The 14,721-nt window shown below is 40.1% G+C and overlaps 1 protein-coding gene across 6 annotated transcripts in view; it reads left to right on the top strand.

Annotated features, from left to right (window-relative positions):
- Positions 1-14,721, top strand: part of erich2 (glutamate-rich 2) — a 140,009-nt gene that overhangs the window by 62,569 nt on the left and 62,719 nt on the right. For all 6 annotated transcript variants that reach the window (XM_051930682.1, XM_051930681.1, XM_051930683.1 and 3 more), the window contains one exon: positions 2,457-2,493. In XM_051930682.1, coding sequence (XP_051786642.1) covers positions 2,457-2,493 — 37 coding nt within the window. The remainder of the gene's footprint in view (positions 1-2,456; positions 2,494-14,721) is intronic.

Below are 14,721 nucleotides of genomic sequence, written 5' to 3'. Positions count from 1 at the left end.
CCGTCTTTTTAGCTAGACGCTCCAACTGTCGGCCCGTGGCTTTGAGCTGACGGAGTTCAGATGTAAACCAGGGAGCAGTGTTAATAAATGAAACAGTCCGTGTTTTTAAGGGCGCTAGTGTATCAAAGGCAGAAGACAGAGAAGCATTGTAATGGTCTACTAATTCTGATGGTGTGTTAGTGGGAGGAGAAACAGGCTGGGATTGCAGTAAATCTATAAGGGTCTCTGGGTTTACATGCTTGGCATAACAAAATGAAATTATACGCTGAACCTTTGATTTACTGAGAGGTAAGCTAACATCAAATGTGATCATTTTGTGATCTGAGATAGGTAATTCAGTAGGAATAAGATTGTGAGGTGTGATATAACAGAGCAGCAAACTAAGTCTAAAATATGACCCTTGTTATGAGTTGAAAAGTTGACATATTGAATTAAATTAAAACAGTCAAGGATTTCATTAAAATCATTTGTCAGTGCATCAGCTGGCACATCAAAGTGTATGTTAAAATCACCCATGAGGATGACATTACTAGACATTGCATACAAAGTTGTTAAAACAGTAAAAAGTTCTGTAATAAAAACACTTGATAGTTTAGGAAGTCTATATAAAACAGCAATTATAATAGGTAAAGGTCTGCAGAGTTTGCCAGCTAACAGTTCAAAGGATGGATATGCTGAAAGAGGTATCTGTGATAATTTTAAGTCTTTACGGTGTATTATTGCGAGACCGCCTCCCCTCCCTGAGCAACGGGATTTGCAGATGCAGACAAACTCTGGAGGGAGCTCTTGATTTAGATGAAAATAATCACCCAGTTGCTGCCAAGTCTCCGTAAGACATAAACAGTCCATCTTAGTGTCTATGATAAAATCACCAATCAGCAGAGCTTTGTTAGAGATAGATCGAGTATTAAATAATCCAAACTTCAAAGCGTCTATGGATGTATATTCCGGTGATTTTACCAAAGGAATCAGCACGTTATGATTAGCACATCGCTCAAAAATATGTGGACAAGTGCATCCTTCAGACCAAAGTGAAGGAATAGATCCGCTGCTACTCCTGCTGAGGCAAAAATGACGACGAGATCCCCGGTGAACGTACTTTGGTTGTCAGAGAATGCCGTGGTGCAGAAGGAGATCAGCAGGCAATTCATAGTTTGTTCGAAGTTGATACAATTCATCTGGTTAATATTTTGATTTTGAAGATGTGACTGCATTAGATAGCAAAGTAGACATAATAATCCATGACAACCAATTGAGGTTTATCATAACAGATTTCCAGAAATCACCCAAGCAAATTCCAGATTGGAAGCAAAGCAATGTACCCCTTGTGTATCTACTTGGCCCAATTAAAATAACACGTTAGCTAGTAGACTGTCACCATTGGGATTTCCGCAAGTACTCAGCAATTGACAAGGGGCAGTTTCAACCACCTATTCATCAAAGCTAGTTACTTGAGCAGAGAAACAGTGAGAAAGTTTTCACTTACCCACATAGGTTGCAGCCAGCAAAGAACAGTTCTACGAGAGCTCGTGTTAAGGCCGAAGGAGGCAAGGGACGCAAATGTGTGTTATCAGTTATTAATCCAATGCAAAGGAACATCTGATGCAAAAGGCAAAAAACGAGTAAAAAACAACTAGCAAAAGTACATAAGCGGAGCACCGGCAAGCAGCGGTAGACAGAAACGCCAGTGTTTACTTCCAGTTCCTAAGCTCTTGGCATTATAAGAGGCAATCAATGCCAGTCAAGCATTATGGTGCCCTGAATTGGGAGTCCATGTGTAAAAAGTGTTTTCTTTTTTACATGGTTTGGTCAAAATGTCTTCGAATCCCCTTCATTGACTACTGAGCCACACCGCCTGCTTTTAGTTTGCATTCATGTTCTTGGTAGACGAGAAAGCGGTGTGGGAAGGCAGTCGGGCAGCAGACTTAGACAGTAGGTACTCCCACAGTGCCATTTTCATACCTGCTTAATTCATTTTGTGGTTTTGGTCCTCATGACTCCAGCATCCTGGGTTTGAACACCAGCTGTACCCCAGCTGTCTTTTTGAAGTTTGCACAGATTTTTCTCCAGGTACTCTAGTTTTTGGCCCACGTTCCAAAGTCCCATTTTTTAGGTTTTTGGGTGATTCTAAACTCATTAGGGTGAGTGTGGGGGCCCTGTGATGATGTTGACCCTGCCCAGGGTTGGTTCCTGCCCTGCGCTTGAGGCTGCTGGCATAGATGCCACATCCCTGCCACCCTGAAATGGACAAAAGTGAGAGCACAGAACAGATGGATGCGGTTACTGATTAATTCATGATTGAGCCATGTTATTCATTGTTTCACTTGTAATTTATTTGTGGAATATTTTTGTGCACTGTGACGATATTTAACATAAATAGGAGATTTAACTAATAAAGTTCAACGTATGTGACAGTTTGAAGATGACATATTTTGTTTGTTTTTTTTGCATTGCAGATGGTGTTCTAGTTGAGCAGTTAAACACAGGGTCACGGTAAGAGACGCTTTTTAATACTAATTTATTTTTTCTGTAGCAAATGCATCTTTATTGGGTTATTGGTCCATTTACCCCAAAACCTACTGATGATAATAAAGAAATACATTGAAATATAACTTAAATTAGAGATGTACTGTATATAATGTTAGAGAGGCAGCACCAATCGGGAGGCATGTCTCACATTTCAGGTTGCCTGTCCCAGAGCATGGAATATTATGGGATGTTAGCCGAGAGAAAGAGATGCACATGTACTGGTCATTTCCGCACAGAGTAATAGTAATTTGTAATAACTATGAGTGTGTATTATACAGAATCGATAAGAACGTGTGTGTTTAATGACCAGAAATATACAGTCCTGCTTTGCTACATGTACATTATAGTGAAATGAGGTGAGTAGCGAGATTTGAGCACACAACTCTTTTTAACTCATTCATCAAGCTTATCTGCTTTGCTAATGGCTCGTTCGTTCCTATATCTTATCCAATCATTTCTTAATCGCCTGCCTCCATTTCAATTACATATCATGGTAGTTTTCTTCAGATTCTGAAAATATTTTGTTTGTTTCAATAAGAGTGTCCCCTTTGTTGCTTTTGTAATGGGCTAGAATTCAGTGTTTTAAAGAAAAGACAAAATTCTGGGAAAATTCTGCTACAGGTTATTGTTGATGGCTATCTACAGGACATAAATATTTACCTGTCTTGCAAAATAGTCACCTGTTTTGAATAATCGGACTGCTTTGATTTAGTATCTCATCCACACACAATGAGGTGATACAGAACTGCCTGCTTCCTTTAAAAATTAACAAATTCTGGGGATATTGGTTTCTAATCAGGTACTTCTTGATAGCCAACAATACTATTGTTGATCCAAAGTAAATGTGTTTACACTGTTGTTCTGATGAGAAAATTGGCGTGCACCATTGTTTAACTGATTGTCATGTTGATCTATGCAGAGACTGAAGCATTTATATATTTCTGGGTAAATGAGAATAAAGTAGAACAGAGAAGTATGGTCTGAGACTCATGACTGCTGCCTGCTTCTTTTATGCTTTTTTTCACCATATCGCTGTGGCTACACCCTGTAGCTATAGTGGCTTGTACCTGGCCCAGGTTCCCCTAGGCCTGAGGCCAGTAACACTTTAAATGCAGTTCTTTTAAGCCTCCACTAGGTGGCGCTGAGTCTGTCGTTAACTACGTAAATTAAGAACATTCTGACGGATCAACATAAAATATCTGAGGTATGGAGTTAGACCCTCATTCATCCTTTTCTGTTCAGACTGAGCTAGACTAGTAGCAGGACGTGTCCTTCGGTCTGGGAATGAACCCAATTGTTTTTCAGTGCACAGCTATCTTTTTTTGTAGATTTGCAGACTAGATCTGCACCCACTACCCCTGCTACACTCGTACTACTGCAGTTAGCCCCTTAATTGATACTGTAAAACTACTACTACTAAAATTCTATCTATTGTGGTGGACGGCCGGGGCCCTTACCAGGTCGGGACACCTCAATAGTGGAAGGACCAGGGGAGAAAACAGGCACAGGGCACCACCTCCCCCCAAGCGCTAGGTGGCAGCACCCCGAATTCCCACATGGCAAACTGGGACTTTGAGGGTTCAGCCCTGTTGTGTCCCGGAGGTGCCTTCTGCAAGATTTGGCGAGCCCTATTTTATCAGGCTTCCACCACACCTGGGAGTACTTCCAGATGTTTCTAATGGGCCACCTGGAGTGTTCCTGGGTACGGCATAAAAGGGACAGCCTAACTTCATTCAGGGTGCCAGAGTTGGGATGTGGAGGATGAAGCTTGCTGGAGGAGAATTGAAGGCAGAGAAAGAGAAAAGGAGAAGAAAAAAAGGACAAAGAGTGCTTTATTACTGTGCTTGTACCATGCATTCGTGGGAAATGGTTGGAAAGCGTTTCCAACAGCTGAAGAGAAGGTGTGTGTTGTGCTGAATCCACGTCTATCAGTGTCAGGTTTGAGGACTTGGTGCACCCCCTGGTGGCCACTCTATCTATCTATCTATCTATCTATCTATCTATCTATCTATCTATCTATCTATCTATCTATCTATCTATCTATCTATCTATCTATCTATTGCTGTTTAACACATTTTCATAATGGCTGTACAATATTTAGCTGCCTCAAATTTCATTAAGGTTGTGCAACAAAACATTAGGTTAAGGGTTCCATCATTTTTGTCCATGCCATTTTTATTTGCGTTGTTATTTGAAATATTCTGTTGAGTCAAAACTCTAAAGCAAAATCTGATTTTTGTTGAATATGCAATAAACAATAATGGGTGCCAGTTACTTTTGTCAGTTCCATATTATTTCTGGGACAGTTGTAGGCTCTTCTTTCTTCCTGAAGGACTACCAATTAATTTGCCCATTTCTGTATTTTGCTATTTTGTTATTTTGTGTTTTGCATTCAATGTTTTGTAGATGTTGTGGTTTGACTGGTGTGACCACCAGGGACTGTTGCAGCAGCCCAAACCCCAGACACAACTTCACAGACACAACTCCCGGTATAAATAAAAGGTTTTTTAGACTTGTACAAAGGCATCAAAAGTGGCATAAATCAGATTTTTTTTTGTCAAGCGGCCTCTTTTATGTCGAACCCTGGAGTACTTTTGGTGCCAGGGCATAGCCTGATGGAAGCAATTCCATGTCAAGTGAACAACCCAAAAAGTTATAGGGATTGTGAATCCTTGTAACATCCCCTGGTAGCACACATGGGACCCAGCAGGGTTGACTCACGACACTACAACTCCCATGATGACTTGCAGGTGTCCACATAGTTTCTGAGGTCCTGGGATGCTGCCATCTAGCAGAAGGGGGAAGGGGGTAAGAATATTCCAAAATAGGAGCCTTCTCCCGCTGCTCCTTTGTCTTGTCCTCCCTTCCAGGTAAGGGTCTCGTACCCATCCTGGATGGGATGCCAGATAATCCTGCCTGGCACTTACACTGGCCAGACAGTAGTAAACTGCATAGTGCACTGGTGAGACTGATTTTGTTGCTCCTATTGTGACGTATGCACCTGATTCTCACTGGTTATTCCTTCTTTCACTGTTGCCAATGTCATATGATTGGTCTAAAAGCCAGATTGGTGCTTCATAGGCCACATGTCTATGGCCCATAATGTATCATCACACTTGTATGTGTGCATCAAGTGCCACACCGTGATTTGCATTTCATGCTTGCATGTCACCTCCTGAATTTAAGGTACATGGAAGTGGGGCATGTGTATTATCAGGAAGCTCCTTGTGGGGAAGAGTAGTTGCTCTGAGGATAGGGATCTGCACTGGCAATCGGAAGATTGCTGGTTCGAATCCCATAAACACCCAGAGTGACTCTACTTTGTTTGACCCTTGAGCAAGGCCCTTAACCATTGCAATTGCTCTGTCCTGGGTAAGAAGTTAGTCTGCATCCAGTCCTGCATGTAGGCCCTCCAACCTGCAGGGAAAAGTTGGGGGTTGGTGGCGGAATTGGCCACCATAAAAATCCTAACAGTGGTTCCATTCCATCTGAACTAGTGTGGTGCTGAGGTGTCACCCGTTACATGGCTGCACTTGGGTCCTACTCTGGGATCCTGAGTTTGTTTAACCTCACTGTGGGAGGTGGGGGGTGGGGGCAAAGCTGACTCCAGATTAGTTAATTCACCCCGATTATATATCTGGCTCTGCAAGACCTTCGACAGTCAGATCGCCTCTCAATAATTCCTCTGCATGTTTAGATAACAAGAGGTGAGAAGAGCCAGTGAAGAAGAAGGAAAGCTTCAATTCTGGATTATAGAGGTGAAGGACGAATTACAGGATGGTTTTGAATCTGTAGAATGGAAGTGTTTAGAGATTCCTGGATGAGCATGTGATGGTCATGACTGAACTCTTTAAAACATGGATGGATGACTATGTCCCTATGAAAACAAACAACTTATTTTCTAATAAGAAATCATTGGTCACCAGAAACACTGATAATTTGCTAAAGACTCCCACTAAAGCATTTCAGGTTGGTGGTAAGAAATGGACGTATGAGCCCCAGAAAGCACTTAAAGTTTGTAAAAGTCCATTTCAGCCGAAGATGATCACTGAATACAGCAGCGATGTTGATGCTTTTATGATGTGGCATGCCATACAGATGCTGACAGACTGCAAACAGAAGTCTTATCCGGTTAAATCCAGTTTTTGTTTCCTGCATAAACATAAGGTTTTTTTATACCCGCTTTCATTATGACAAACAAATGACCCTCCTGCCTCAGTAACTGTGGATTATAGAGGGTATGATGGCACACACTTGACTTGGGACAAACAACAATAGAATTCTAGGGTGCCAACACATCCCTCCCCGTTTATTCTCAGTTCTTATAAACAAAACCAATGCACAATGGTGTGAAAATGAAAACAAAGCAGTCACGACGTAAGCTGTGTGGCCACTGTTAATCTGGCTGTATCGTTGGGTCAGTACTTGTGGAGCTCCTTCACTCATGTTGTCTCTCTATCAAGTGATGCCTCCTACTGGGAGGCCGTCCTTTTAAAGCCAAGGGATTGGAAGAGGCGGAGTCAGTTGCTCTCATTGGGCGGTTTCTCAGCACTGTGGAGAAAATGACAAGACAGTGGCAGTGCCCCCTCTTGGCGTGGGGTGGTATCACATACCTGGGAAGAACTTGGATCATCAGATCATCAGGCATACATGCATGACCCACTATAATAGTTTTTGGCAGTGGTTTCTAATTTCTTTCAGTGTCACATTGTATTCAGGACTAAATTAGCTCCCCTTTCATTTTGGATTTGGAATTTTGATTCCGCTAACATTGTCACTTGTGGGGTAATTTGACAAGGAGTCACCTTATTGTCCATTGAAGTAACCTTTTTCGACTGCTTGCTGTTGCTTGATGTTTGCTATTTGAATGTTTTGGACACAGTCAACTTCTAATTTTATGTGTCTTCTGCTCTTTTCTTGCACAGTCTGGGTTACCACCAGCCCCATCTCCTTGTCTATGCTGTGGAGACATACCATGTAATGGCCTTTATTCACCTGGAGGTCCCCTCTCTGTTATGTGATAGCCCTGCCTGACCTCTCTGACTGCTTCTTTGACATCATATGTATATCTGGACATTCTCCAGGATCACTGCTCCACACGCATCCATTTCTAGTTCCTGTGGAGCTTACATGAATGGCATTGATCACCATCAGTTTACTCTCGGCTATAACCTGAAGCCTGCTAGGACTCCTGAAACTGTTTTTCTGTAGGTCGTTGTAGCTCATATATAAACTCCAGCATCAACAGCTGGTGTTTCCTTTAGAGACTCTTGGTATGACTTCTAGTGCTCACCAGTGCTCTCCTACCCCACCTGCCCCCTGCGCTGCTCTGGTGCCTCGATTTTTAGTCCGATTTATTGTTTCCCTGCTGAACGTTGCACTAGGGCTCTACTAAAATACTCCCGTGATGAACATCTCTGTGTTAAGCACTTTGTTCAGAACAAATGGCCATACTGGAACACTCTTAAAACCTTCAGCTATTGTTCTTTCTGAAGTAAAGAACAAAAAATTCACAGAGCATCAGGACCCCAACAGACTTGGGTCTTAAAGCTCATCATTAATGATTGGTTTGAATTACACCATCATGATCAGAGATGTGATCTCAAGGATGTTGAAGTACTTAGTCTTTCACAGTTAATCTCAATACTACAATGTGGGTCTGTGCACAAAGAACAATCTGCCACCATCCTTATCCTTCTGTGAAAAGAGCCATGTTCATGTCAAGTTCTCTGTTGATTATTTCAAAATCCAAAATAAATCAATGCTTTAAAGTTGAAGCTAGATGACACTGCATGAACCTGAGGATGATGAACCTTTTCTTTCTCATTGTGACACAGGAGGAGCCTTCATGGCACAGTAGTCGAATTCGGCATATAGTAAGTTCATCGCATCAATAAAATCTTCAAAACCTGCTTATGTAGAGCAGGGTCGTGGGGCAGCTGGAGCCAGTCCTAGCAAACATAGCACACAAGGTGTGAACAACACCTGGACATTCCATTGTAGGGCAAGCACACACACACACACTAGGGTCAATGTAGCATCATCGATCCAAATAACTTGCTTGTCTTTGGACTGTGAGAGGAAACCTGAGCACTCAGGGGGATAAAAATGATGCTGACACAAGGAAAATATAGAAACTCCACACAGGGAGGAACAGTGGTCTCCTTACTGTGAGACAGCGGCACTACCACTCTGCCACCCTTACACCAAGTGCTGCTACAATAAGCACCCAGCATTTGTTCCCCGGTCTCTAGACTGCACTACCACTGCACCACCATGCTGCCTCAATACTACTACTACTACTAATAATAATAATAAGGAAAGATTTTATTTAAATATTCTCCAAAATGCTCAATGCACTTATAATACGTACACACACATTTCCACGCTCAATTTCTATACCTTCTGACTGTTTTTCGACTCTACACATTGGACTTGGTCTTCTCACCTGGCTTATCACCAGGGGCAAACTGGGCATTTGGGCAATGCCCGGTGGGACGCGGACTCTGGTCTGGTAATGGGCTAGCTGTTTCATGAAATAAATTTTATGTACTGGTCACTATTTGACATTAAAATTAATTTTCTAAAATACTAAACATTATCTGTCCGGTACTGTGATTTATATAGTCCTATATAATATACAGTATTACACCATCAAGTTGTTTTAGTTGTCAGTACACAACTGCCTTTTGCCGATTTCTGTTTCGATATCGCTACATTTCGGTTAACATCTACATTACAAGGTGCTACTCTGGTTGAACCTCTTAACTGATGCTTATAAGAACGTTGGGCTTGCCTACAAGATCCTGCTAACGCTGCCTGTGTCGCAAGTGCAGTGTGAAAGGTCATTCTCTGCGTTGAAGAGAATCAAAAGCCGCCTGAGAAGCACAGTGACGCAAGAACATCTTGAAGTGTTCATGTTCATGTCGGTGGAGAAAAGTATCCTAGCCAGACTTGACACTAACAGTATTGTTGATGATGTGGCTGCTAAAAGCAGCGAACTGCGTAAGCTACTAGGGTACTGACACTTGGACATGACATTGACATTTGACATGTACTCTAATAGTGTGTAAGCTGTGTTACTAAGTTTTTATTTTTCATTAAATTTTACTTCTAAGCATGTCGTCACATTTTAATTTGTGTCTAAACAACGGTGTACAGATTAAGTTTGGCAACAGTATAGATAGAGTTCATATCATAGGCTCATAGCAAGTAGCGAGCCACGTACTCATCACAAATTACCTCATCATCTCACTCTTTGAAGGATGCCTGGGCCGGTTTTGAGACCCAGTCCACTCCTGCTTATCACTGCACTGATTTAAGCCTCTCAGCCCATGCAGTGGGGCTTTTTACATCTCCATATTTCCTTCCATCTTTAAATGTAAACATTTCCCTCAAAAACCCTAAACAATTTCCCTTCCTGTAGCCTCACTACCACTCTTCTGATTTTTCCCTGTCACTCTCCTTAATATCCACATTAAATAATCTTATTGACCACTACAATTCAGCCTTCCACAATTTAGATTAAATAGCCCCTTTAAAACACAGAGATGCCCCCATTGTGCTTTCAACGTCATCTTTTGATCTACTGTATGAAAGCAGGTGGCTGACATCTTGAGAGATGATGGCGTTAGGCTGGCCTCCCTGTACGTGACCAGATCTTTCTCAGACCATCAAAGAGCTTGCAGAGATGCACTAACCACAGCCAAGAATGTACATTAGAGTTAAGTAAAAGAGAGTGGCCATGATAACCCAAGGATTTGGCTCACTGTAGTTAATAAGATACTTCAGCCTGCACTTTGCTCTGTAAACCAGTTTTTCTACTGCGGAATGTGAAAAAATTCCATCCTCCCGAATAAAATTAAAACCTGAATGCTGCCTATCCCATCTTTATGAGCCCTCAAAACCCTCCTAAAGTGAGCACTTATTTGAAAACCTAAGCCATATTAATGCATTTTTACATTCAAAAATTGAGACATGTTTTTATAAAATAACACTAAATTATATTAACATGAACAAAGTTAATTCAACAGTTAATAATAGTCATTAAAACACACACTAAAGAGGCATCTCCCCGTTATTAACACTAGAATTACCAGAGTCTACGAAAAAACTCGTAGATCCGGTCCACCTTAGAACTGTTCTCACCTCTCCGCCAGCATCTTTTGTCTTCTAAATGTGCCGATTAAGACGAGCAGCAAGCAGCCGGCTATTCCATCCCCCACCGTTGCAGAACATTCACTAAGTTTTCCCAGTTCATGCCTTGTTTGCCTTCTATGTTAACTAATGTTGTCTTATTTTAATTTCTTATTTGTCTTTTATTCTTCTTTTCTTCATTATGTAAAGCACTTTGAGCTACTTTTTGTATGAAAATGTGCTATATAAATAAATGTTGTTGTTGTTGTTGTTTGATTATCTGGGAGTGACTGAACTGCTGGAGTTTTAGAGTGGAAATAATAAATCGTTATTTGGAACACATGCATTTCATGTGTGTTCCATTTCTACAGTAATCTGTGTAAACACATTGTTAAAACAGAAACTTTTTCATATTTTAGTAATAAATGTTACAAAATGTAGGCATAAACTATAGACTGTGTGAAGCCTGATGTCCAAAGATCAAATAATCACTTTCACAAAAGGTTCAAGAACGATACAACACCTTCTGTGGCGTAATGTTAAGATTTGCTGACTCAGAGCGCAGCAACCCTACCGTGCCTCAGAGACCAACCGAGTTCGATTCCAGGCTGGGGAGAAAGTGTTACTTGTTTTTTCTTTTTAACCTCAAACGGACATAAAATTTATAAGTTGGTATGCACTGTAAATCGTTAAGTTTCAAATGTCGATCGCAGTTATTTCTGTTGATTAATTCATGCTTTTTATTTAGAGTCAGAATAGGAGCTTATTCAGATTCTGATCTGACTCTTAACAGCAGCAGTATAAATTCACACCCAATCTGACGCTGTTCGTTTAAAAAATAATATTGCATAATAGCGCGTCTTTATGTGAAAACAGCAGTGTCAGATGGGGAGTGTCTGATGATTTCATATAGCGCTGAAGTTACTGCTCATTATTATACTTTCCTCTGTATGCCCTGGAGTACAAAAGAAACAGCGGTATTATGTATCGTGATACACTGCAGAGCTATGGCACGTCTTTATGTGAAAACAGCAGTGTCAGATGGGGAGGGGAGTGGAAGGATCCTGAACGCGACTGAGAGAATGAAAAGTGAATAAAAAAAATAAAAAAAAGACAAAGCTAACTTTTACAAGTATCATAAATTACACAGGCTATTACAGACTGGAATCAAACGTATGTTTTTATTCTAAAATAGTAAGAATAAGAGCAGTTCACTTCTCAAAAGGGAGTCATGCAGGATCGAACTCATGACCTTTTGATTCTCAGTCAGCAGCTGATACTGTTGCGCCACGGCAGCAGTAATAGTAGATATGTGTGAATGTTGCATGCATGCATGCTTCCTGCAGTTATATCTATACTAATTAATAAAAGGCAAAGCCCTCACTGACTCACTGACTGACTGACTCATCATTAATTCTCTAACTTCCCGTGTAGGTGGAAGGCTGAAATTTGGCAGGCTCATTCCTTACAGCTTACTTACAAAACTTAGGCAGGTTTCATTTCGAAAGTCTACGTGTAATGGTCATAACTGGAACCTGTTTTTTGTCCATATACTCTAATGGATGAGGCGGAGTCACGTATCGCGTCATCACGTATTACGCCTCCTACGTAATCACGTGAAGTGAAAACAAGGAAGAGATTCACAGCACGAGTCAAACGTGGGAACGAAGGTAAATGACATTAATTGTTGAGTGTCTTTTAATACTGTGTAATTGTTGAGTGTCTTTTAATACTTTGTAAGCATACATATTAACAGATGTGCAATTAAACATGTGCATTTATGGGGTGATTTCTCAGGCTTAAAGCTCGAAGTGATCACTCGAGTGAAGGCAGCTTCGCAAAAAAAACAGATCCTTAATAAACTGTTGTTGGTATATTTTCCCTCAATTTTAAAAGGTTTTCTTTTCTTCTTAATAAAAATTTAAAAGCAGAACTTCGCCGGTGCGAACCGTGGGGATTTGAGCGACTGATGCATACAGACATATTCATGAGTGCAGGTACTTCGGAAAGAAAGCACCGTGTAAACCTAAAGTTTAAATTAAGTTCATAGACCTACAAAAGGTTGCCATTGATTTCAGGCAAGATTGCTTTTCTCCTGTACAACTATACGTTGCATTCTCAAGAGTGTGCTTGCACAGCTTGGTCATATTACAACCGGAGTGCTGAACTGACAACGTGATATACAAACAGAACAATCGTAAAAACAGGATTAAATAAAAAGGCTGCTTCCGTTGGCAAAGCAACGAAAAAGGAAGACCTTATATGACGTTCGTTTATAAAACAGCGGAGAGGCTGTATGAAGTCAGCTTCACAAAAAAACAGATCCTTAACAAATTGTTATTGGTAGATTTTCACTCAATTTAAAAAGGTTTTCTTCTTAATAAAAATTTAAAAGCAGTACTTCGCCGCTGCAAAGCACAGGGATGTATATAGATAGATAGATAGATAGATAGATAGATAGATAGATAGATAGATAGATAGATAGATAGATAGATAGATAGATAGATAGATAGAAGATATATATATATATATATATATATATATATATATATATATATATGTATATATATAGATAGATAGAGATATAGAGATATAGATAGATAGAGAGATAGAAGAGAGATATATATATATATATATATATATATATAGATAGAGATATAGATAGATAGATAGAAGAGATATATTATAGATAGATATAGATATAGATATATATAGATATAATATATATATATATATATATATATATATATATATATTATATATATATATATATATATATATATAGATAGAGATAGATAGATATAGATAGATAGATAGATATATGTGTATGTATGTAGATATGTAAATATGTATATATATATATGTGTCTGTATATATATATATATATATATATATATATAATATATATGTGTGTGTGTGTCTATGTATGTATGTGTGTATATGTATGTGTATATATATGTTGATATATGTATATATATGTGGATGTGTATATGTATATATATATACAGTGGTGTGAAAAACTATTTGCCCCCTTCCTGATTTCTTATTCTTTTGCATGTTTGTCACACAAAATGTTTCTGATCATCAAACACATTTAACCATTAGTCAAATATAACACAAGTAAACACAAAATGCAGTTTGTAAATGGTGGTTTTTATTATTTAGGGAGAAAAAAAAAATCCAAACCTACATGGCCCTGTGTGAAAAAGTAATTGCCCCCTGAACCTAATAACTGGTTGGGCCACCCTTAGCAGCAATAACTGCAATCAAGCGTTTGCGATAACTTGCAATGAGTCTTTTACAGCGCTCTGGAGGAATTTTGGCCCACTCATCTTTGCAAAATTGTTGTAATTCAGCTTTATTTGAGGGTTTTCTAGCATGAACCGCCTTTTTAAGGTCATGCCATAGCATCTCAATTGGATTCAGGTCAGGACTTTGACTAGGCCACTCCAAAGTCTTCATTTTGTTTTTCTTCAGCCATTCAGAGGTGGATTTGCTGGTGTGTTTTGGGTCATTGTCCTGTTGCAGCACCCAAGATCGCTTCAGCTTGAGTTGACGAACAGATGGCCGGACATTCTCCTTCAGGATTTTTTGGTAGACAGTAGAATTCATGGTTCCATCTATCACAGCAAGCCTTCCAGGTCCTGAAGCAGCAAAACAACCCCAGACCATCACACTACCACCACCATATTTTACTGTTGGTATGATGTTCTTTTTCTGAAATGCTGTGTTCCTTTTACGCCAGATGTAACGGGACATTTGCCTTCCAAAAAGTTCAACTTTTGACTCATCAGTCCACAAGGTATTTTCCCAAAAGTCTTGGCAATCATTGAGATGTTTCTTAGCAAAATTGAGACGAGCCTTAATGTTCTTTTTGCTTAACAGTGGTTTGCGTCTTGGAAATCTGCCATGCAGGCCGTTTTTGCCCAGTCTCTTTCTTATGGTGGAGTCGTGAACACTGACCTTAATTGAGGCAAGTGAGGCCTGCAGTTCTTTAGACGTTGTCCTGGGGTCTTTTGTGACCTCTCGGATGAGTCGTCTCTGCGCTCTTGGGGT

This window comes from Erpetoichthys calabaricus, chromosome 8 (genome assembly GCF_900747795.2).
Source record: "Erpetoichthys calabaricus chromosome 8, fErpCal1.3, whole genome shotgun sequence".
NCBI classification, from domain to species: domain Eukaryota; kingdom Metazoa; phylum Chordata; class Cladistia; order Polypteriformes; family Polypteridae; genus Erpetoichthys; species Erpetoichthys calabaricus.
The sequence above is the reverse complement of the archived record's forward strand: the minus strand, read 5'-3'. Positions and strand labels throughout refer to the sequence as shown.